General features: G+C 40.8%; 1 protein-coding gene across 2 annotated transcripts in view; it reads right to left on the bottom strand.

Annotated features, from left to right (window-relative positions):
* Nucleotides 1–26358, bottom strand: part of nell2a (neural EGFL like 2a) — an 87032-nt gene that overhangs the window by 45325 nt on the left and 15349 nt on the right. For both annotated transcript variants that reach the window (XM_034587694.1, XM_034587695.1), the window contains exons 6-12: nucleotides 24082–24154; nucleotides 23225–23307; nucleotides 22709–22837; nucleotides 19469–19571; nucleotides 15946–16037; nucleotides 13559–13664; nucleotides 12732–12860 (exon numbers count right to left, since the gene is read on the bottom strand). In XM_034587694.1, the coding sequence (XP_034443585.1) occupies nucleotides 12732–12860; nucleotides 13559–13664; nucleotides 15946–16037; nucleotides 19469–19571; nucleotides 22709–22837; nucleotides 23225–23307; nucleotides 24082–24154 (715 nt within the window). The remainder of the gene's footprint in view (nucleotides 1–12731; nucleotides 12861–13558; nucleotides 13665–15945; nucleotides 16038–19468; nucleotides 19572–22708; nucleotides 22838–23224; nucleotides 23308–24081; nucleotides 24155–26358) is intronic.

The raw sequence follows: 26358 nt of genomic DNA on the forward strand, positions 1-26358 counted from the left end.
AGTTGGAAGTGTTTGTGTGCGTGTGAACAGTCTAACAGGAGAAAGAGATTGAGATGGCAGAGGAACAGAAGTGAAGAGAAAGCAGCAGAAGGTATTAACTGTCACTGCAAGACAGAAAGCACAAGAGCGAGAAAATTCAGTCCGTCCACAGTCACAATGGTAACCTTGAGCAGAGGTCTTAGGTGACAGCTGATTGGCCGTCCCTGCACGCCGCTATGATTTAGAGCCTATTAACTGTAAGACACCATCCATCCCGCCCTTGCTGACAGCAGTTACGTTTGCTAAAACAATATGTTAGGAGGTGAGATGATGAGGGGCAGCGCACGCACATGTGTGTGTATGTATGGGGGGGGGGGGCACAATCTCCATCTCCATTAACGCACTCCATTTTCTTGATTGGCCTGTCACACGGACACTCGTGACGCATCAAGCGAAGAAGGCCGGCCAAACGTCAGCGGCGGCTTTTATCGCCGAAGTGCTCAGGCAGTTGTTGCGACGCGTTAAATGAATAGAATATGGATTTTGTCCTTCTCTTTTTTTGCAACTTTATACATTCCTGCCTGAGTAATAACTCTGTCATAGTCATGGAGAGTGGGAATCTTTTTAGAGTTTTTAGTTCCTACTGTAAGGCAACAATCCCAGCAGGATAGAAATAATGTAGTATTTAGAAAGTTTTATAAAATCAGAACTCCCTGGTTTAGATATTTTAACATATCATAACATTTAACATTTAAGAACCCCGTACCAAAAAGTTGGCGGTTCTATCCCAGTCTTCCCTATCTGCATGCCGAAGTGTCCTTGGGCAAGATACTGAACACTGACTTGCTCCTCATAGGAAAAAGTGCTGCCCATAGATGCACTGTACTAATGTGTGTGAATGGGTGGATGGCAATAAACTTTACTGTAAAGTGCTTTGAGAGGTCATCAAGACTAGAAAAGGGTTATATAAAAACAGCCATAGAAGTCAGAGTCATGATCTGGTTCCTCTTAAAATTTCCGTGATTGGACTTCCTGTTTTGTTTTGGTCATATCACTACCCGTATCCTTCCCGTCCATTTCCTGTCTACTCAGTGTTAGTGGATGGGTCATGGACAAAACTAAATGATGAATATCAAATAGGTTTTTCTTGAAGATGATTTCTGTCATTTTAGGTCGTTTTTTATCCCATTTGTTCAAGTGCAAATTGTTCTGGTATTTTTGGTTTGAATTGGTTATTTGATGCATAAAAACGGGAGTAACTGTCATGATTGACAGGTGAGGCTCGTGATTGGTCGTGTGTGTGTATAGGCGAGACCTTGATGCCGCAGCTCCATCCCCTGATCGCTAGCATACAGAATCCAAAGGACGCCATCGGCACAAGATGATCCATCTTTATATACAGTGTATGGTTCTGCCCCTGTGTCTCCCTCCAGTACCCTGTTTATACACTTGCCCTTCCTTAGTTGCCAGATAGTCTTTGCTACCCCCATGTAAACATGCTCTCACATCTTCCCTCATGTTGCCACTTCGTGTATTAACCAGTTTTTAGTTTTCAGATTCTGCATAGCCCACACCTTGCCTGTTTTTAATTGCCTGATCCTGACGGACTTTTGTGTATGACATTTTAGACATTTGCCTGCATCACGTCCCTGTCAGCCTCTTTCTGTTCTTTTATTAACTTATAGGTTTGCAACACCTGCTTTAGGTTTCCTCTCTGTGTTCATTGAGTGTGACAGCAGGATTCATCCTCTGGGGCTCATGATGGCAACCTGTTGTTAGGGATATTTGAATATTTCAGTCTGAACTGAAGTGGTAAACCAACTGTCATGTCTGCAGTCATGCCACTATTATAGCTAAAAATCACAAAAGGTTGAAATCCTAATTTATCTTAGAGTACGGACAGAAAACCCCAGGAATATGTTTCACATTTTCACATTTTAACTTGTGTTGCAGAAGCTAGTGGAACAGCAGCTAACCCAGAAGAGGCATCAGGACTGTGGTTCCCTCCAGAGCACTACTGTTTACTCTGAATGTGTCTGTCTCTGTGCCCTGAGTATAAATATCTATGCATTCAAATACACAGCAATACTACACACGTTAGGCCCGAGTGTCGTATAACTGTTCTAACAAAAAGAAAACTATTCCCATTATTGTTCATTTCACAACTATATGTACAGCATGTTAATAGAGAGAATTACAGCGTATCCCTCCCTGCTTGTATAGCATATAGTTTCGAATGGGCAATGGCCTCACTATCTGTGGTTCATACAGCAGTACACCAAGGTCTGGCAGTACGGAGATAACACCGTCATTGCCATTGGACGGCCCACAAAGACACCCAAATGTGTGCCATTCCACCAGAGGCCTTCCACTTTATCTCTCTTTCCCTCTATCTCCCTCTCCTCTATCCATCCCTTCCCCTTACCAGCTCACTTACTCAAGCAGATGGTTTTAAGTAAATGGCAGAGGGACGAGGCTTGCCAAAAATGTTGCCTGATATCCCTCAGTAGCCGGTTCCCTCGTGGCCGGATATAAAACAATCTGAGGGAAGAGCGGAGAGACAAAGAGCCCATCCCCGCCGGCCGAACAGCATCTAACCCACTCAGCAAATAATCTCCACTACGATAGCCTTGGTCCCTCATGGGTGGAGCCAGGTGTCAGAGGACGCTATTGGTTCATGGCTGTGTCACAAGATCAAATATTGAGATGTAGCTGGTGGAAAATAATTATTTTGTTGAGGTGTAGTATCAAGCTTCTAATATTACTCCCAGCAAAATAGCAAACTGACTCGGCTGCATTTTCTGTTCTGTTCGTTGAAATGGAGACGACAAACTCGTAGGTTTTCAAGACTTTTCAGGGCAGAGCTTTCTCCATATGTGGGGTTATTAGCTGCTGTTAGCCGCTGCCGATTGGAATATTTTACTAGAAACCCATGATAACTCACGCGTTCCCTTTTCCACTCGGGAACAATGGACATTAAAACCATTGCAACTAAAACCGTTTGCTTTAACAAGCAGATGTTGATGACTTCTTACTCCCACAAGCGGTGTGTGGACCCCAGCTCTGCTGCAATTAATTGCAAACATACCTGAAACTCAGGTCAAACATCCAATAGGAGAGAGTCCTGAGAGCCCTGTGGATTCTGGGTGTTGTTTTGGTTCATGTTTTGGGGAAAGGGGAATCCCACAGTCCTTTTTCACCTATCTGCTTCATAGATACACACATCTTATTAGAAGGCCATTCTCCCAGCAGTGAATTATTTATTTTATATTTATTGCAATTTCTCTGTTTCAGATCATTCAAAAATAATTAATTAGGGTTCCAACAAATCATTTAATCCACTGATAAGTTTCTACATTAGTTGATTATTCACTGAATTTACTAAAAGTGATGTCTTCAAACTGCTTCTTTTGTTCACAGCTCAGGTTTAGACTTTCTTTTTCTTCTACGTGCTAAAGCCTGAGTATTAAGGGCTGTTAGAACGTATTGTATTATTGGGTGTGTCAGGTAAAGACACTGTAACAAGCTGCATTACTCTAAATATTCTTACAGAAAATTCACAGTGAGGAAAAAACTCAAGACAAAATGGATTTTTTGGAAGTAAAACAGAGCGGCTCATAGTTTTACTTTCAGAGACATTACCTGAACATGAACCACAAAGTTAATCTTGAATCTTCTCTTCTTTTTTTGTGTATTTTCATTTAAATAAATTAGAACGTTCATTCCTAAATAAACCGGCTCAAACATGCAATAACGTCACTGACAACTTGGGCAGGAGCAAGAGCCAATTAACATGACGGAATGGAAAGGATCCCATTAGCGAGTGAAAATTTAAATTCCGAGATTCATTGTCTAAACACCTGACTCTCACATTGTGTTCAGTCACTGTGAACCTGCCTCCTGACGTACAACTTGAACATCAAACAACTAAAAGGTGGAGGAGGAGGAGTGTGCTTGTTCTGTCTGTGCATCTGCTGGTGGAGTTACAACATGTGAGAATGTGTGTTAGTTTTCTTCTTCCTGTCAATTCAACGCACAATCAGACAGTTTCCAAATGTGGATAAAGATAAAGTTTCATCTAGTTAAACACCATTAACTTATCATTTCATGCAAACATCTATCAGGCCTCAAGTGTGTGTGTGTGTGTGTGTGTGTGTGTGTGTGTGTGTGTGTGTGTGTGTGTGTGTGTGTGTGTGTGTGTGTGTGTGTGTGTGTGTGTGTGTGTGTGTGTGTTTCTACATATATGTAACATTAACCCGGCACTTGACACCATGATTTGTCAGGAGTTAAATGAAGCACAGTGCGTCATATAGGGACAAAACGGTCGTGTTTCTATGCAGTAAGCGTGAATGGGGGTTTTGCTCTCCATCACCGGTGTCATTAATCTGGGGAAGATTTTTACACCACGCGTAAATCGATGGAGCATCATCATCCATCACTCGTCAGTCTGTGACCGACCGTCGCCCGCAGACCAGAGGTCTAAACAATAAGTTACAAGGAGCAAAGCGTCTATCAGAGCTGTATAAAAGGCTGAGTTGTGTTGCAACATATATTGTTTCTCTCTTCCATTGTTGTTGTTCACCCCTTAGCCCCACCACTTTGCCCGACCCCTTCGTTTTGAGCGTGGCTGTGAAGGGGTGGTGTTGTTCCATTTCTCTATGTGATGTAGGGGTAGTGGCCATCTAGCCCTTCAAACAACATAGTGGATTCAGGACCCCCCTAAAAACCAAGGGGCAGATGGAAATTCCAGAATGCTTTACGAACAGACAAAGCAAATCAAGATGGCGACCGCTGCGGGTAAAATGGTCATTATGTCGATATTTTTATGGTGATGATGATGATGCTCATCATATAATTTGAAATCTTGCAGAATAACCATGAAAAACGGCTAAATCCAGCAGGATATCTTATTTTAATCCAGTAGCAAATGAAAATGTCATTGAATTGCTGTGAATCATTATCAATATGCATAATGTTAATGTAGCAGCTGGTTAAAGTGGAGCTAATCTTAAATACTTGGGGTAGTTTAATGTAAAACCATGCATCACATTTTACAAGATGTTTTAAATAAGATTACAAGGGCATGTTTTTGTAAATGTAAAAATTGAATCTGCAAATGAATCAGTAACTAAACAGTGCGTTACTGCACTGAAACATAGTGAAGTAGAGGTTTTAGCACAGCCGCACGGGGAAAAACTCCACTTGAGCACAAAGCAGTGGATGAATTAGGTGTGATCCCATCTGGAAAAGATGGAGCAGAGAGCAGACCCACGTGTCATTTGAAGGATATTGGTCGAGCGGCGAGCAGATAGTGCTATTTGCACTGGAGGGGACCGTCTGGATGATGAGGGCATTGTCTGTTTTGGGTGACATTTCAGTGTGGTCACAGAGGTGAGGTGTGTGTAAACAAACACACGGCCAGCCAGGGTGTGCACATGTTTGCCCGTGTGTGTGAGAGGGTCAGGAAACTAGCAGGTGGGGAGCCCAGGGGCGCGGGGCTCATCCCGACAGTGATTGGGTTTGGGAGCAGGCCGTGCTCTTCAGTCACTGCCAATTAGCCTGCTGCTACCTTTTGACATTCAAAAGACGGCGGTGGCAATCGCAGTGGCTCACACACTCAGTCATGCCTTACAGGTGATGAAACCCCATTCTGTGTTCAAACAGCCTTGAGTATATTATTCAGTTATATGACATATGTGGACATTATCAGATCTACATGAATTATCTCAAGTGTAGTTTATGTGACGTTAAGTAAAAAATCTGGTTACTGGACACACAAATGAGTGTTTTGATATTCTTTCATTTATGCTGCATTCTGCAAGTACAAGCTGGTTCACCCCTATAACATAAATACTTAAACATACACCACTCTGGAAAGAGGCATTGCTGGGGGATTATTTTTAATACTTTAAGTCTGGTGATATTCAATATTTGTCTTATTATCTTCTAACAAGCCTCATATCACAATTTCCTCTAAAACACAGAGCTCCATTGTTTGCCCAACACCTATTAAAAACACATCAGTGAACCACATCGTTGCACAAGGTGACATATTCTTTCATTATGATAAACACGGCCACTGTAGTTTATATTAAGTGGGCCCCATATACACCGTCCTGCTGCTGTAAACAATAACTACAGCAAATCAAATGTGTAATAATAAGCAGCTGAATCCACTTCATGTTCACTAAAAGGTTAACTGCCCGCTTGTTTAAGGAGATCACTTAGACTTTTCTAAATGGAAACAATATGTTTTTGAACAATTTGCAAAGAGTAACATCATTAACCCTTAGGGCTCCTTTAAAAAACGTCCTCTCCGCACCTTCAAGACACAAAACATCCCCACAATAAACCTCATAAAAACACTAAATATTAATATAATTTTTTTACTTTCAATGGCTTTATTTTTTTTAAACCACCATCAGTCCTACTCATAAAACATATATTCATTAATTTTCAGGATTTTAACCCTTCAAATAACTACACCGTTTACGTAATACCAACATTTTGTTTAGTGTCTCAGCACCTTCGGGACAAAAACATCCCCTCCCTAAAACCGGTATAAAATACTTTTATATTAATAATGTTGGGCAATCTGATGAAAAGCATGATGTCTTTTCTATGTAATCTTTTATGACATTTCACTTATAACATGTGAATAATGTGAATCCACGCTTCATTCACAAACCAACAGAATGATTTCCGACTAGATGGCTGTGCTGATTGGCGAAAGTATTCCACATGTTTCTACTCTATCATGTCTCTGTCATGAGTGACATACTTGGTAAAACTACACAACATGTGGCAGTCAGTGGTGTGGCAGTGGTCAATGCTACTTCTCACACCAAAGTTATCTGTAAAGTTTGTTGGGCAACAATAAAAACAAACAAACAAACCACAACTGCCAGCTTGGCTAAATACCAGATGATGTAAGTGTGAAAATGATTACTACAATTTGGGGGAACCAACCCTTTCATATTTACGTTGTTACATAACTACTAATCTCTGTTAACAGATTCTGTTTGTAAATGTGGAGGATCTGTAGGCGAGAGACAAGATTATGGGGCTGGAAGCCTTCTGGTTGCTGTTTCCAGTTTGACCAATCACGTTTGAGCAGGCTTTGGTTGCCTGCTGTTAAACGGTCCGTGTGGAGAGCAAAAGAGGCGGAACACATTGACCGAAATGAATCAGCTATCAGCTTTTTGATTTATCTGCATTCAAATAGCTGTTAATATAGATTTGTTAAAAATTATGTCCGGATCTTAAACCCTACAAAAAGCATCACTGTTTGTGTTTTGAGTGGAAAAGCATTTGACTCTGACTGTAAACAGTCTAATGGGAACGAAAGACAGAACTTTGACACAGATATCTGTCTACACCAAAAGCACCAAAATATTGTCCGTTGCCCTCAAAGGTTAATTTGTCATCAGATTAAAGCTGATGGGCTCAAAGATTGTAATCTAACAATTAATCACTATCTATGTATGCATTTGCCTGATTATTGTACACATGAACCATAATCAATTTAATAATGTCCCTGATAAATAAAATGAGTTAGTAAAATAACACTTTCTAGGATATACTTTACATAAATGTAAAATCCTGTTGGCTCCTTTGTCTCCTTCTATTTCCTCTATTTTCCAGAGTATCATTTTGTATTTCACATTTCCCACAAGCACAAGACAAAAAAAACAAAAAAACACCACAACAGTCCGTCTTTTTGAGCAATTTCTAAAGTAGGGCATTTCAAAAAGCCAGACAACAATGGGAGATGTCTTCCTGCCTGCAGTCCTCTCCAATGCTGCGATGAATAATGGTATTATCTCAACACGTTGAACTATACTGATTGTTCAATTTAGAGACAATCACACAGTCTGTCACTTCTCCACTGCTCGCCCCTCTGTCTAATTCTGCCCTAAACACATGCATGCATGTTGCAAACTAGGCCTTCAGCCTGACGGCACTGTGAGGAGAGGATGGAGGGATAGAAGTGGTTCTCTGAGAACTCAAGCACCCACATACACAGATATGCACCTGCACGCACACACAGACTTACACAAAGACAGGGCTAGTATCCCCCTGAGTTTTCCCTACTGCTGCTTCTATGAAAAATTTACACAGAAGTGATCTCATCGGCTATTTTGAGCCCATCTCTGACCTAGGAATGTTTTAAAGAGCTAGTATCCGTCTCCGCTTTGTGTGATGTTTGTCTTTACGTTTGACAAGACCCACAAGGAAATGTGGGTGAAAGTGAAACATTAAAAAAACAAATGTTTGGGTGTGTGCCGGTGTCTTTTTATCATCTCCCTGCTGTGTTCAATACACAACCTTTCCTGTAAGTTGGATGTCTCATCTCCTCTCACACGCACCGCCTGCGTTGAAACTCATCTAGAATTGAAAGCGGACGATTTCCCTCATATCTCCCTCCGTTCATCTCCTTGCAGCCGTAAAATAGTTTACCTATCACATGAACACAAACATTCCCTCACCCATCCGCGGGATCCTCAGTGTTTTGGCTACAGTGTTCTTTCATTTCCCACACAGGACACACACACACACACACACACACACACACACAATCATATATATATATATATATAGTAAGTGAGTTACAGAGACACACAGAAAATCAATTGCTTTTGAGAGAACTCCATCAGCAAATTGAGTCAATTTCAGGTTTCTCTCTGTCGTCTCTGATGCAAACACTTACCACAAACACTGCCATCCAATTTCATAGCGAGTCAGGTTGCTCTTGAGAGGAATATTCTGGGGCTGAAGTGTTGATATTGGAAGCCAAAGTCTGTCACCTTGTACTTATTCTCTCACTAGCGATGGGATGGTCAGCTCTATCCTGATTTCTACAACAATGAACTGATGGAAGCTTTGGGGCAGCTTGGATATTACACCAGCAATAAAAATGAAACTAAAATCTACCGAGCTGCAAAGAAAAGACAAGGATATTTTTTCTGGTTTGTTTTAAAATCTTAACGCGTGAGTGGAACAGAAATGTAGCCTTGACTCAAGACCAATTAAGAGTCTACACTTGAATTAAATGGGTGTTTAAAGCTGTTGCCAAAGAATTTGATTTGTTTTCTTCCCACTCTCAAGAAACTGGGGTCAAAATAAACTAAAAACATTCGAGGAGAAGCATTCAACTTGTGTACACAGTTACAAAAAGATTTTTTTCTCTAGGCCACTTGGGAGCAGTGTGTTACGATAAACACACAACTACTTTATAAGGTTGTCGTTTCAGCAACACATTTGACATTTTTTACATTACAAATTGATTGATGGTTAATAGTGCTGCAACAAATTATAATTTTTATAATTATTTAATAATTAGCTTTTCCTTTGCAAATTAAGAAAAGATTTTTGGTCTATATTATAAAACAAGAATAATAGTAAAAAATACCCATTACAAGTGGCCCGAGCCCAGGTAGACATTTTGATATCACTTTAATTACCAAGGTATTCAGTTTACTATCACTGAAGAGATTTAAGTGGAGCTGAGTAGGGACACATCATCAGCATATGTGGCTTTGTACATTTCCATATTTCGAGTGTATTCACCGTTTTAATTTCTTTGTAAAAGACGTATATCTGAGCATATTACATACATATTTATATATTTGACATGTAGTGGAGTACGAGTAGAAAGCATCACAGAAATACTTGTGTACAAGTGCATTTGAATTCTACTTTAGTCTCATCAGCTTAATTAAATGTTAATCACTTTCCACCAGTGACTGAATTATGTTTTCAAAGAGACCACGGCTATTCACTGTTAATGCCCGTTTGATCACAAACTACAGCCCACAGCATCACTTCCCATTAAATTAAGACAGATAGCATCTTTAATCATGCAGATTCCTTAAGCCTCATTATCTGGACAACTGCTCCCATCTGTAAAGTAATGCGAGCTCTACAGAAGTTGTGAACTACCACTGTTTCATTCAGCAGCTTGATTACGGTTACAAAAACGCTCGGCCGCTCCATTGACTATTTAGCCTCATCTTGTTGAAAGTGACAGGAAATATATTATGGGGAGTGTGTGGAGTGTCGATAAAAAAATAGGCCAAGGCATGTACTCACAAACAGATGCTGTAAAACTGCAAGTGCCCACAATGAAAAAGGAAGATCAAGAAGGTGGTGTATGGACAGAAGTATCAAGGTCATAAGCAGAAGAAACTGAATATCTTTGAAGCCACGTTTGCTCATTAACACCACAGATGTTGGTCAACAAACGAGGTTCTGAGACAAGTTGTCTTTGCAAATGTATTCGTAAAAGCTTTCTGCAGAAAGGATCACACGGGCAAGGTGGAGGCTGCAAGCGTGATGAAATGTGAAGTGTCTGTGCTCATATTTAAGTGTCTCTGTGTGGGTTACCTCCTGACCCCAAAATACGCAGAGGGGGGTGTGTGAATGTATTGTTCTGTGTCTGGAAAGTATCTTCTGTAAAGGTGTGACTGATAGGCTGCATCCTAAATGTGTTGGAGAGGAAAGAGTATCATGTACGGTGAGGGTGTTGTGTCAGTCCGCTGAGTTCTTCAAACAAAGGACAAACACAGTTAAACCAGAGTAGAGCATAAGGTCACTATAGAATTCAGGTGATCTCAGGATCAACTTCTGCGAGACATGAATAGACAATGGGCACACATGCTAGACAGTGGGTGCACCAGAAAGTTTATATTGAAATGTCTGCTGTTAGCATAAACTAAGAAGTTATTAAGTAAATTTCCATTACAACAGCTATGACATTATGTTCACTGCATGCTACAGATCATCGACTACCTACTAATGCCAGCAAAACTTCCTGTTTGGCAAGTTGTCTTTAAAGTAAAAGCAGATTGTTAATTTTGTTGTGAACTTGGCTCTGAAGATTGTGTCGGCTGTTAAACACGCCTCTGATATTGCCGACATGCAATGTATGAAATGAATAACACCATTTCAGTAAATCATAAATAAACGTACATATAAACCACACAATAAAGCAAATTCCGGTTCATTTTATGACTTTAAAATCTTCACTGCAGATAAACTAGGTAGAATGGACACAAAGTTTTCTAACTTCTATCTGCGCCATAGACTGTTTATAAAAAAGCTCAGCATCCAACGTCTAGCACACAAACAATTAAAAGTGACAGTATATTGTAGAGCTGTTTGAGGAGGACTCACTACTGACAAGGAATAATTAGGAAGTAGCTCCGGAGCATTAACACAGGACAAGAAAACAGTTCAATCCAAACCGGCAGCTTTAGAACGGGCACTGCACTCGTGTTTTAATGATGCATCTGGTTAAATTAAGCCAAACTTCAGCCAGTATGTGTGGTGACAAATTGAGCTGAAGCACCATCAGTTTCACCAGTGAATGTTTGAAATGGGCGACCGCCATCAACATGAAATGCTCAGTAAGAGACAGAGCATGTTTTTCGATCATCTAATGTGGGACATGCAGCAGGCAATCAGCTAAAACCTTGTCAGAGCATCGCTGATATAATCAATTGCATTGTGTGTTACTTTTAAGTGCAACATGGCTGGAGCCATCCCAACCCCAGCGTGCAATCAGTAATGAACGACCTGGCTGATGATAGATGGTACGAGTTTAATCGCTGCCACGGCACAGTGTCACTGGATACATGCAGACGCTGAGACCCTCAGCAGGTTTTTATATATCGCAAATTAATCAACTTACAGAGAAGGGAAACATTGGTCTCTGGAAATGCATTCTGAAAATAATGAGAGGATTACAGCCCCCCCATCACAAAAGGATTATGCCATAAAAGAATGAATTCAACAAAGTGTTGTCATGGTTATTCAGCGAAATGTCTACATTATGTTTTGCAACATGAGGTGTATGCATTTGCATTTCTTTAACAGCTAAGGATTTAAAATTCCATCAAACTAACAATAGCTGTCCAAATATAAAAACTTGGCAGTAATATTAAGTTTTGCAAGTGTCAAGTCAGCAGAGAGTAATGTGGCATCTTTCAATCTAATGTATAATGTTTAGTGAAGAAAGTCTGGTGCAGTTTCCTTTAGTATTGCTCCTAAATAAAAATAAAAATAATAATAATGTTATGTGGGCTCAGCTTCACATTGTTCACTAAATAACTAAGAGCATAATGCAAAGAATAACACCAAATAATCAGTCTTAAGCCTTAAATAGTTGCAGGCCGTCCTGTATCTGATGCTCAATGATGGACTGATCTTCTATTTTCAAGCAAATACTGACTTTTGAAAGGTGGAACATCATTTGTGAGATCTCCATCTGTGCTGATGATACTGACTGTGAGGAGACCATGGCAGAACCTGCAGAATTAAATCTTTAAATCATTGAAATAATAAAAGATCCAAAGAAATCACAAATAATGTGATCCCCTAAGCATCACTGACTCAGAGACATTCACTTCCCTGACCTGCACATTCTCAGGTTCTCAGGTTTTGCTTGCCTTGCTGACTGCTACACACAGAATATGTTATATGCTGTGCGCTCATTTCACAAAGCTGAACCAGATCAGGCTCAGACCAAACAGTCAGATCACCCCCGACAACTGTAAATTCTTCCTCTGTCAAGAAAAATAACCCCGACGTGAAACCACCATGTCCCAAAAGCAAAGGACAGGATCCCCTTATGACCCCTTTTCATACGGCCCAGGCACATTGACAGAAAGAAAACAACCACATATCCACTCTAGAGGGCAAATAAACTTCAGCCAAAAGTCAGGGGTTTGTTATTCAGAGCCATGCCTTACCTTCACAGTAGGCATTATCGTCTCGTAGTGGGCGGAAGCCGTCCTTACAAACACAGCAGTCTCCTGCCTCCAGGTTCACACAGTCTGAGTGCTCCACGCAGCCATGGCCCTCTGAGCAGAAGTCATGACCTGCAGGAGGGATGGAAAAGTAAAAGGTTGAGACCCAGAGGAGAGAAGAAGAGACGAGTGACGGAGGCATACTGGGGGTTTTGGAAAGGTTATGTTATTGTGGCATAAGTATCCTTACTGTGGCCCCTTTCCTGGGCATATTACGGCAAATGAACAATCATCTCTGATTCATCATCATGAAAAGAACAAACATCCTAATGGAAATATAAAATAATGAATGTATGAACTAATGATTATGTTTAACCCATTTCATACCAATCACACATTATTTGTGTCTTTGGGATTTAAAGATTTAATTGATTGACCTTTTTCTTGAAAAGCTTTACACAAATAAAATGTATTATCATTATTATTATTATTATTATTATTATTATTATTAAGTTGCTATTCATATTTTATTGAAGGAATGCATTGTATACTTCCTACTCATATTTATATTTTTATTATTTTCCTTTGGTGCACAAAGGATGATGCTTTTCGTAACTTTGCTTTACTGTCTATGAGACAGTTGTAAATTCTTGGATATGTTTTTTGAACGCTGCCATGCAAGAAATGCCCATTAAATAATGACAGGTTGCCTGTTGAAAACGATAACAGATATGAATATTTCTGTACATGTCCTTCTGGTTTGCCTTGCAATTATGTTAGCTGGGGTAGTGTAGTCACACAGCAGCATAGGTCGATGTTTCCCTCCTTACCTCTGCAGACTTTACAGCATCTGTCACTCAAGGTGATCTGCTCCGACTCTGGACAGTTGAGCTCAGGACAAGGCTCGCTGGGGACCACTCGATGCATCGTCCTGTCCTGTGATGAGCAGAGACAAAATCCTTGTGAGCTCCTCCCGGGCTCCTCTGGGTCGCTAAGGGCTTGGATGTAATTATGAAGCTAATTATTCATCTATCCTGTTTCCTCCCTCGCTCTCCTAGTTTCCCTCCTCCCTGTGTTTTCATTACAGACCAATTACTCATATGGTCAATAGCAGTTTTTTCCCCCAAAACTACTTCACTGGAAGGGAGAAAAAAAAGGCTTTCTTCTTCTTCCTCCCTCCTGTTTTCCACGATGATTTACATTGTGATTCATGGCACATCTTTATTATACAAACAGTGAATCAATCTTCTGGATTATCTCTGCATGTGTGTTTAGTCAGAGTGTAAAACCTAATTAGGGGGGTCCTTTACCCAGCATGCCTTTGGCAGGTCTCTCTAATGATCTCATCCATGTCCCTCTGACTGATGCTAATTTAGAGACATTAACACCAGACACAGTTGGACAAAAACAATAGACCTTCTCCACCGTATTTGTGGAGCACAAATATTTGAGAAAAGCTCAAACCCAACCTATTCAGCTGACAGCTCCACGAGGTGTCACGATCTCTACACTCACATGGAATCACAGACAAACTCCCCCCCAAGGCTACATCCATACTACTACTACTTTCATTTGAAAGCGCATCAACTCTGCTACGGACGCGCCGGGCGTCCACACGACTCCGGAGATTTAGAGCAGCCTGAACTGAGAAGTTTGTAAATGCTGCTGACGAGTTTGAAAACTCCGGGGCTGCGTTTTAGTCTGGATGAGCAGATCATCACTGTTTGCTGATTGGGTCAAAAAGCCTTCGCATGGCCCCCCCTTCCACAAGAAACAACCAGCGTTAGCCTTGTTTACCAGCAGTAGGAGATGAGCTATTATCCCAGCAACCTGCGACAGTTCTTTTAGGCAGGGACACGCATGCCCAGTGTTCGTGATTGGTCATGTTGTTAGCGTTTTCAGGAGTGTTTGTATGGAGGGGGATTAAAACTGATAGAGACAAAATGCTTGTGGGGAGAGAGATAGTTTTAGTTTGAAAACGCCATTTTCAAAAGGAAAAAGCCCTAAAGCCGCCCTCCTAACAAGCCTCACCTTTCTACCGCCCACCACCCAAATACCTCTACCCCGCCCTGCAGCCAGCAGGCAGACAGAAGATCAGAGATGTGACAAGCAGCTGCCAGAGGAAGCCTGCAGAAATTTGCAGCAGCGGGCCGACTGACAGAGCTCCCCGTCCTCGTTTCTTTGATCTGCCTCAGAATGCCAGTCAGTAAACTGGGACTACAGATGGGCCAGGTGTGGGCAAGCGAGCCATACGGCTGTCTGAAACTGCTGATACTTATGGAACTTTGCAGAATTCATGGAAGAGCTGCTTGATATGACCGAGTTGGGTGATTAAAAACTTCAAATCACTTCTCTGTGATTGATTGGGCCTGCCTGGCATAATGTCATCAAGCGAATTACTCCCAAAAGCGAGGGACCCACCCATCTGGTGCATCAGGAAGACAAAAGCACACATCTGAATAATTGGGGAACAAATATGATTTGGGACCCCCATGATGTCTGATGATTGGTGCTGAAGAATGGCTGTGGCATCTTGTGATTGACAAGCTCACTGCTCTGGTCCCCAGGTGTAAACTTAATGAGAAGGGGGTTGAACCCATTTCTTTAGATAACAAAGAAAAATAAGAAGGCTCTTGGTGGAGAGCGTATTCCTCCGACAAGGCCCCACAGTCGTCTTATGAAACCAGATTCAAATTCACTAGATTCAGATTCTTATCTGGATCTGCACCAAATATCAGTTTCACTAAGATCCAAAAATTATTCTCTGAGAAATTAACACAAATGTCACAATGTTAAAGAAAGGGAAAAAATCTCTCCTGACCCCATAACACATCCTTCCAACAAGTTTTCTGTAGTTTTTGTGGAATCCTGCTGACTAACAGGCAAACAAAGGAAACGCAGACGACAACATAACCTCCTCGGTGGCAGTAACAATGACAAGTCGGATCAATGAGATTCAGCAGAAGTGGACAGTCTTGAATGCCGGCTCGCTGGGGCTTGATTTATATTTCCCGGGGTGGGCCAAGGTAGCTGTGGAATGAGTATTTAGCGAGCTGTCATGCACCGCAACATGGAAATTGATAGAGCTGCTGGAGTGCTTTGTTACATCAGTTATTACTGTGTCTCTTTCTAGAGAGGATCGTGATCCGAATCCTTTGGAATAAATGCGTGCTAATGCGTCTTAACTCTTTCTGTGTGTGTTGTTGACATGACTCACCCTGCATTCAAACAGCAGGCACCGGCCAGAGGAGTCGCGCACAGCCTTCCGATCAGCCTCCACCAGCTCCCTTCCACCGAACATGCAGACAGCTGGTAAGAAGACACAGACACGCTATCAGTGCACATACGAATAAACACATGAAAAATAGATAAACACATAAAAGCACATTGCTCATTTGAAAAAAACGCATTTCTTCGGTAGCCCATGTGAGATAGTAATCTGGGTTTCTGTTCTATTTAATGATTGCATCTCATCTTTAATGCATCAGTCCTAAATAAATGATTGTGAGCTTGTCTAAAAATATGTCTTGCTCTTAGATTCATAAGATGTTTAAATATGATCTGCTGTTGAACAACTTCACGGTTTAATATTCCACTATTTAGCAAAGAAAGTCAATTAATTATTGAGCCTGAGAGACGTCAAAAAGTAATGGATGATGCCTCATGTGATGTCTGGAAAACAAATTAACAATCAATCAAAAAGAGAAAGACAAAAGAGACATTTAATGAGCAAATGTTTTGGGTTATAATTCTGTTCATTCATAATCTCAATGGTGTTCACCTGATAAATGTTCATGTGCGCAGCAACTGTAATACATTAGTAGGTTAATTGGTGGTTACGCTAAGGTTCACACAGGCATTTTGGGGCAGCTTAGGGGGTCCTCAGAGAGAGCCGCACCATTCAGACACAAACGGCGTGCAGTGTGTAGCCACGTTGTGCTGATGCCCATGTGCTACTGTATTTCCAGGTGAGCAAAATCATTCAACTAAACAGAATTCGTACAGCCCATATTCACAAATCACAATTTGTCTCCCTGGGTTTAACAAGGTGCGACATCCTTAAGCCTCAGCAAGGGTGAGGACAAACTACCCCCCCCAAAAAAGCCCTTTTTAACAAGGGGGGGGGGGACATAGAAACCTCAGGGAGAGCCGCAGGTGAGGGATCCCTCTCCCAGGACAGACAGAAGTACAACAGATGCAACGTGTAGCAGAGCATGGCAACCAAATGGCAATGTTTACAACATTCATGAGAAAAGACAGTGTTTAACATAAGTGGAGAGGTGTAACATTGAAGTATTTATATAAAGAGAGTGTCTGACAGAGATGAGGGGAGCAGTAATTATTAAAATGTTCTATAATGGTAGTAAATGTGAATAGGCATGTTGTATGTCTCAGCAATCATGTTGTATTGTAATCATAATCCAAGATTAGCTGCCACCATGATCCATGATCACGAGCAGTACTAGTATGTATAAATAATAATAGGATGTATAAAAGTAGCGAAACAGAAGTATAACGAGTGTGCAAGAATACTGAATTGTGATTACTACTAATACTAGATGTATATCAGAGCTTTCACAGTAAACGTGTGTAAATGTGCTTTACCGAGCAAATCAGTGGAGAAACCCTATGTAGCGTGTGATGTCAGTTGTGTGATTGTGCCACATATTGTCAGTGGGAGTGTGTTTGGAGAGATGCATGTTTTATGCAAGTTCACATGTGAAGGAGACTTTTTTCTAGTGCGCCATGCATTAGACAGAGAGCGTACAGTGTGCAGCCACGTTGTGCTGATGTCCGTGTACTTCTGCATTTCCAGAAATGAGGTAAAGGAATTATTCTACTTTTACACACCTGGAAGTCCCTTTGTGTCCAAGTGTTCAACACAAATAACTGATTTTCATTCATCATTAATTTAACTCATTTTTCTGTATTTCATTGTGACATATTTTAGTACAACTGCCTCTCAATTACGGACACAAACACCGGATGAACACCAGGGGTCTTATATAACATTGCTTTTTAATTGTAAGATACAATCTGTCCTTGATATTTTCAGCTTTTTCCTGAGGTAAATAGAGTCAAACCAGATGAGCGAAGCTACTGAGGACGTGACGAGATAATTAACACGTAAGGAGAGAGCGAGCAGAGAGAAATGTTAGCGGGACGCCGAACTAACGACAAGGGCAGAAAAAATGCATTCGATGAGAAGTTGGGGCCAGACAGATTCTGACCGATACCGGGGAAGAGATGATTGACACCGCAGGTTGGGCCCTATCACAAACCGGGGCATCATGAAAGCAGAGGACTTCTGAAGCAGCCATTTGACGTTCGACTTGACAGACCATCGAAAGAAAGAAAACAGACTCCTCCCTGCGAGGCCTTGTGCTGCAAGATAAGGCTTCAATTTGGAGAGCGAATCATGTCTTTGTAGTGGGGGGTGAAACTTGAAGCCCTCTTCTCTCCAAAGCCGGAGCACACGTAATTAGCCGTGTGTGTGTTTGTCTACCTCGCTGGAGATAAGTGAGCGCAGGGGTGTTGAGTTTAAGGGGATTACCTGCTGTGTGTTTATGTTTGTGTTAACACGGTGGCAGATTCCCGCATCATACTTTAAACCCCTGCGTTGCAGCCGTGACCCCTCGGGTCGGAGGAAACGATGCCGACCTCGGCTGATTAGAATCCGAGACTAATGGCGTCTTTCTGATAAAGAGTTAAATCTCTTCTGTTATTTCCTTCGCGAGGGAAGTGGCGACCGTGTGTGGGAGTGTGTGGTGAGAAAGTGAAGCTTTAGTCAAATCTGCAAATAAATACTATAAACACATAATCTACTACATTTACAGTCTGCATGCACACGAGTCTGCTACATTTTTTTATCATTCATATTGTGTGTAACCTCAGTAACACACAGGCGAGAAGATCAGCTATTAAAACCACTCGTTTTAAACCTGAACAAAATAATAAATCCCCCTTTACTTAATATATAAATATATATATATATATATACGCTAGATTTTGTTCTTGGCGTTGACCCGCAACTCTCTTTGCATTTTAACAGCAAGTACATCACATCTCATTTGGGTCAACATCAGAATAATATTGGGGTGAGAAAAGTTAATATCCCCTAAAATCTATTTTTATTGAGATGGGAATTGAACGAATAGGAGATGCAGAGAGTCGCTGTGAAGAGGCTAATAGGAGTTCACTGCTGTTGAAAAAAAGACGGGTAAAAAAAGACAGACCCTCTATGTGGATTTGGGATGAAACAGCATTATTTATCCAGCAAGAACGCCTGTGCTCAAAAGTTAAAAAAACTGACATGTAGAAAGACCAGTGATCGTCATTTCAGACATTTAACGTCTCTTTCTTCTTCGCTTTTCCCACAGTCACGTCTGTCACAAACAGGAACCACTTAACATCGCACGCAGGCATCACAGATTCATTGGCTCACGTCTGTGTGACTGGTGGCCATCTGTGTTTTTGAAGCCCACTAGTGAATAATTGATCGGTCCATGTATATGCAAAAAGGATGGACCCATCTCAAGAGGCATGTTAGGAGGTTACTTAGCAACACAGCAGAGCCCTGGTCAATTGTTAGGCAGCACTTGTGGAGGCGTGATGTGTACTCCAAATCTGGTGGCGGCGGCGGAGGTTGTTTTGCTGTGGTTGCGAACGTGTTTGTGCGCAATCGTGTCCATGATTGTGAGAGTGTGGGAGGGTGACGGGGTTAAGGGTACTTCACTCACGCTGGCACTCCTTGCAGCAGGCACCCTTCACGTAGGCAGGCGCCGTGGCAGCCGGGCACTGAGGGGGAGGGCAGGAGATGGCCTCGCACTGCACCGTGCCGTTCTGGAGGAGGGAGAGGAACCAAGTTATTTAAAGGTACTGATAAATTCCACACACCAATATCGGGAATTTTAAAGACAAGATATCATCTCGGCAGATATTCCTTTTTGAGTTGTTGTAGATGCTTATTTATTTATAAAATATTATTTCCTAATGTCTCTACCTGGTGCCATCAATAAATATACTGTATGTATGAATAAATATATATATATCTTACAGATTGAATAAAACAATCTTATTCTGTCAATCAAAATTACAGAAATCAAAAAGAATACCACTAGTTGCAGGTGAAAGACCCAAAAAAGGCTAGTAAGTGGACTTTGGGTAATGATTTGATTTTTTTTTAATAGCATATACGATGTTTACAAAAATGGTGTATTCTCCAGGTGAATGACACCTGCAGAGGATATTCAACAAAGATGAATCATATGTACAAGAAAGATTGTACAAAAACCGAAGTTCAGTATAATAGCAGACAGGTCAAGCCGTGGTTAATGATTTTGAACGATTGATTATCCGGAAATGTGTGACTGATAAATCTTTTAAGACCTTTAATATTGTGTATGATAAATCTTAAAGAATTGGAACATGAGGATGTTTTATATTTTGTGCCATCAGTTGCATTCCTGTCCCTAGCATTGGGATAAGATTGTTATCTGCTCCCTCCCATAAGGTTTAATACAGAGATGTATCGATTGTACGTTTCTTGGGTTTGACTGCTGGCATACGTGTTGGACCAAGAATAGTCTCTGTAAACAGATCTATGTTTGTGTAATAAACTCATATATTCAAGCAAAGACAACTGAAGCTCATCGAGTTTATGCTTTTATTCACCACTCTGAACACCAATTAGACATCCAGCCATCTTCATCAGACATCTGCGCTGAACATTTTATGTCATGATCAGTATTCAGCTCTTATTTTCCAATTAAGAGGAATGAGATTCATGCAAGACAATTCAACAGTGAGATACAGACATCAGCTGTGGTATTGTCTTTTCTTTATTTTGGAATGCTATTGTTTCTTTGCCATTATGTTTTGTCCTCAAAAAGTCGATCAGTAAGTACGTAAGTCCTTGTTGTACATATGTGATTAGATCAAATGTGGTGACATACAGTAGCATAGTGATCATCTCTCAGTAACTCATGCCTCCTCCATGATAATGGATGGGACATGGACCAAACTAAAAGGTCAACGTACACGTCATGTAAATCTTTCTCAAAGATGGATTTAGTCAATTTAGGTCATCCTTATCTCACTGATGTTTGTTCAAGTGCTTCTGATAAGATTGATCTTTATTAGATTAGTTGATGCTATTAATACAAGGTGAAATGTCATGATGACAGTTGATTGATCAAGCGTGTGTTGGGCTCCAAATGCACAAGATGTCTGCGTTAGTATGCAGGATATTTTAGATTCATTTCTATACAGTGGGAGGAAGTGGAAACTTGTCATCCATCTTTATATAGTCTCAGCCTGCAGCTTAAAGTAGGTTGTACCATGACTACATATAACTGAGTGGTGCAGGACTATTAATATGAAAACCTCTTTCATTTTGGACCTGGTTCCCTCATAAGTTGGCACAGCACAGCACAGCAAGAGTTAGTTGTTGTTAGTCAGTTGTAGAAATGTGCACGTCAAACTGGAATTATATGAGAACTCACTGATTTTGGTCTAAATGTTTCTTTTGCAAATGCTGGGGTGACAAGGCGCATATATAAATATTTGCCTATCTCCTCGGTTGCTGTAGAGGAGGATACTATCAGAAAATCGAGGGTGTGTTTACTCTTTAAAATAGCAGAAGTCCCCGTTGCAAATTGACTCATAACCTGCAGCGGATTTCAACGGGAACTCCTACATGTAAAAGTCTTAAATGTTATCTCCTCTTCTCCGGCTGTGCCTATAATTAACATTGCCTCCACGGATGAAAGCTCTGTGACAGCAACATCTCTGAACCTTATGCACATAATTGATAACATCTTAATGCATGACCTTTGAATTTTAAAGGTCACGGCTAATTGCCAGACATAAGGTAAGGAACATATCCCATCTAATTTCTTAATTGCAGCCCAGGAATGGAAACACACCGTTCCTGGCGATTGGAGCGATTTCATAGGATGAGTGGGCAGAACAAATCCCTGATGATAATTATCATCTGTCAAGAGCAATTAGGTGCGGTGCACTGAGATATATGTGATTTCCTATTTTTTGCACGTTGGGTAGTGGTGCGCGAAGGCTCCTCATTGGCTGGTTGGAGGACTTCAGTTGCAGCGAATGAGTTTCATGTTCCGAAAGCTGAGGAGACTGACAGGGGGTGAAATCTGTTTGCTGATGTGGTACAAGCCCCAGATCTCCGATCACTTCTAATTCTCTTTGTGGCAATTATTCAAACTTTATGCAGCACAAAGTGAGCCCGTGAGAGGATCGAGCATTACTAAGCACTGTGGTTGATGTGTTGATGAAGATTTTAAGACACTATCTTGTTTATTTTTCGGGTAACTGGGGCAACCCTCCTTTAATTCAAGGAAATAGTGAAAATACAAGCTGTTGACAAAGGGGCCCCTGCACTCTGCACCTCTACCATGCCCAAACACACACACCCACACACACACCCCCACCTCAACACACTTGATGAACAAGGGTGCAACACAAAAAAGACAATGATAACAATGGAAGCAGTGTCTGTGTGTAAAAGTAGACAGTCGCATACACACAAACTGAGCCGTGCAGACAAACACAACACACTGCGATGCAGACTTGATGAAAAATGCATTTTCTTCTTTCTCTTTCTTTAACACATATAGGACACAAACACGACAACATATACACACCCATACAATCACATTTACCCACACATTCATACACAGACACACACATCTATTTCTTTTATGACACATTCACATGCCTGTAGACATACAATCACACAAACACACACAGTATGACAAGGACATTAATCCCAGATTCAGACATGCACACGTAAACACACACACTCACATACTTACAAATAAAATGAATTCCAAGCCTGGCTCTATATTACGCTAACATACACACTCGTACATAGTGTACAAACACACACACACACACACACACACACACGCACACACGCACACACAGTCGATCGTGTGTGTGTGACGCCCCACCGTGCATGTGCAGTTCCTGCAGCCATCTGTCCAGCCCTCGTCCTCCCTGTAGACGACCCCCTTGACACTGCAGGTTCTCTCACAATAGCAGCCATCCAGTCCATTCATCTTCTCCTCGGCCCTGGACAGCTGCTCGTGACACCCCCCACCCAAAGAAAAGAAAAAACAAAAACAAAAGCAAGAAGGAGAGAAGATGAGTGAGGATGAGTGTGGGCCTCCATGTGTGTCTACATTAACATGTAGGAATCAGAGCTTCAAATGTAATCTAGTGGCAGCAGAAAAGTAAGTTATATAAACACAATTAACAGGTTTTACACAAACACACACACACACTCACACACAATCACATTCTCTGCATCATAACACAACAGACTTCAACAATTGCCTACGTCTATTGTTAATACGGCCCTGACTGCCTGTTGCAGTGAATGTTAGGCTACAGCACAGTTTTATAGAACAAACCTAAAATATAAATTACTGTGACAGAGTGGGACAGATCCTATCACACTACTTTACCTTGCTGGATGTTTTAGCGAGGATGTCCTGCAGCTCCATGATTTTCTGCACAAGTCCATGGAAATCATTGCAGGTTGGGCAAGCTGAGATACAAGAGACAGACTCATTTAGTGCATGTGATGATGTCTGAAATCTGTCTAATGATGTTATTATTACAAATCAAACTTTGTTACTTTGCCATTGCAATACTTGAAACTAATATGGCAGGTGTATTGTACAGAACCTAAGGAAGCACCATGTTATGTGTCAAGTTGTTTGAATGAGCACTTCTTGAAAAAGCTGCAAGCAGCAATACAACGGCACAATGTCAAAAGGTTTACCTTCTCAGGAGTCTCACTGATTAGAACTTAAAATCATGGTAAACTAAGGTATACATTAATTATCTAATTGAGGTATGTTAATTACTTCTTTAAAATATGTGTGTGTGATTGGTTCCTCAAACAGCCACAGATTTACACATATAAAATTGAATTTGTTCAATAATATTCATTAGTTTATTTTGCATCTTCATCTGTTTTGAAAAAGTGCTATTTAAATAAAGTTAATTATTTGTGAAATGTACAGTATAAGTGAATCTAAACGAAAATGCATCAAGGCAAAAAGTGGGAATTTCCCCCTCTTGCTGATTTATCGACTATTTGCAAAATTATCCAAAGTTTTTAGAGGGAAAATTGCTTCTTAATTGCAAAGCACTTTTAAAGCTGTTTTACTCCAGTGAGTAAAGAGCCTTTCAAGAATTTAAATAAAAAACAAATCAGAGCCTCACAAAATAAGTGCCGGGGGTAATTTAAATGAAATTAACCACTCAGCGAAATGCTCCTTGGGTGTGTTAAGTAAGAGTAAGAGTAAGCACTCACTTCTGTTTAGGTCCGGACACTGTGAGATGTAACCCTGTGGCATCACCACGATCTCCACGTCCTGCATCACCCCCTGGACACAGCCACACACAACAGACCTTTTAATGACGGAGAACAACACCTAACGGAAAGCAGGCAGTGCGATAAGAAATGAGATGGAGCATGTTAATGTGTACTAAGTGGGTAAGGACCCAGAGGGGTGGTGGTGTCTTTAGCGTGCTCCTGGTGCATTTTCCACATGAGATAACTTGGAGCACAAGCATGCGCCGGACGAGCAAACACAAAACCAACAGCCCTGTTTATGAGAACCCTTGGTAACTGCTGCATCATAAAGCGGAGCACAGTGACACAGCAGTCAGTCTGGGAGCGAGAGAGGGAGAAGTTAATTGTGAGATGAATCATCTCCTAACTGGACACCAACAGGAAGTCGAGAGAGCGAGTGACGTGCAAGGTTCAGCAGGTAGATGGGACTTTTATTATATTTTTTTTCTCCAATCTCCTCTGATGATCAGAAATAGAAGATACAGATTCAATTTGGTTCATAAGTCCCTGACCGGCAGCCTTTCGACCTGTGTACAAACTCCAAACACACACACACACACACACACACACACACACACACACACACACACACACACACACACACACACACACACACACACACACACACACACACACACACACACACACACACACACACACACACACACACACACACACACACACACACACATCTACACAAATGCTACGTCGCTATGGCAACCTGGCCTATTTCATTCCTTGAGTGCATGTATTTCTCTTACAGGAGTGGAGTGGGGCAACTTAGGAGAAATTGTTTTTTAAATTGTCTTCCCACTTCAATTTACCGGCCGTAAATTTAAAATCCTGTCGAAATGATGTGCTGATTCGTCACAGCGACGTGCTGAAATGGAGGCAGATAGGAGCCGTGTCTATCAAAACTTGTAATGAAACTATAAAGCTATATATTTATCTGCAGCCATCGTACGCTGGTCCCACAACGCCTCGACAGAACACCTTATCTGTACTGTAATTATTACTGTGCTTTTACTATATATGCTTTTATCTCCAGTAATGTCATGTATTTCAGAGGGAAATGAAATATAAATGGGTGAGGTTGAGCTACTTATACAGGGATTTAAATGGAATCCTTTAGGTTTGATTGGATCACTGTAAAGTGAGCATATGGCGACTCTGGCTTGATACAGAGCTGAAGAGAAATAGGGAGATGTCAGTCTTTTTTTTTTTTTTATAGATTTGACCCCAGCTCCATATAATTGACAGTCAAAAGCCCCCCTCTAATGATCCACTAGCTAATGGTCTGGCGTAGATGTATATGATGTGTGGGGTAAGTTATTCATCCCTAATTGCATTTGATTGGAAAAGATGGATTGAACTGAAATTGAACCAAGAGGGGAGGCTTTTTGGGATATTTCTGAAGGGATTGTTTGGCTCTACTACATTTTCTGTGTCCAAGTAACACACCTTTTATCTTTTGTATTGCACATTTTAAAAAAACGCCTAATATTGTTTACAGTATTTCTATTTTAACTCATTTATTCCAGATTCGTATTTTTTATAACTTACTACATTTCTCCCTTGCGCTGCTACTTCCTTGTGCCAGAGGACCAATAAAAATATACGTTGCATCGCATCATATTGTATCATATGGTTTCTTATCGTATTGTGTCGTATCACACCGTATCTTATCTTGTCTGATCTTATCTTAATCTGTGATCAATTCATTTTATCATTGCACATGTTCAAACTCCTTTTGGTCTCAGTTTAAAAAAATCATACTGATTAAAATGATACTAATGAAATCAACTGCAAGAATTTAATAAAAAAATTGAATTGGAACAATAATGATTTGATTTTGTTATTAACTTGCTGGTCTTGTGGGGTAAATTTCATATTCACAAATGGATAATCATCATTTCCACCAAATTCACTGGCTTACAATTATTCTATTCTTATCCTTAGGTTTAATGATTTGAAAACAGTTATGAAACTGTCGGAAAGTTTAATAATATGTTTATTAACTGGATAAAAGTCTGTATATACGCCCCTGATGAATAATCAAAATTTAAAAAAAGTGAAAATAATGTTTTTACATATCTATTCGAATAAAAAGAGATAATTAAACATTTAACAAAGGGATATTGAATCACATTATTTAACTGACTTTAAGCAGAGCCTGTGTTCTAACGCAGCACCATCTAAACAACCAGTTGCCAGACTTTGCTTTGCACCTTCTGG

Source organism: Hippoglossus hippoglossus, chromosome 6 (assembly GCF_009819705.1).
Source record: "Hippoglossus hippoglossus isolate fHipHip1 chromosome 6, fHipHip1.pri, whole genome shotgun sequence".
Taxonomy (NCBI): domain Eukaryota; kingdom Metazoa; phylum Chordata; class Actinopteri; order Pleuronectiformes; family Pleuronectidae; genus Hippoglossus; species Hippoglossus hippoglossus.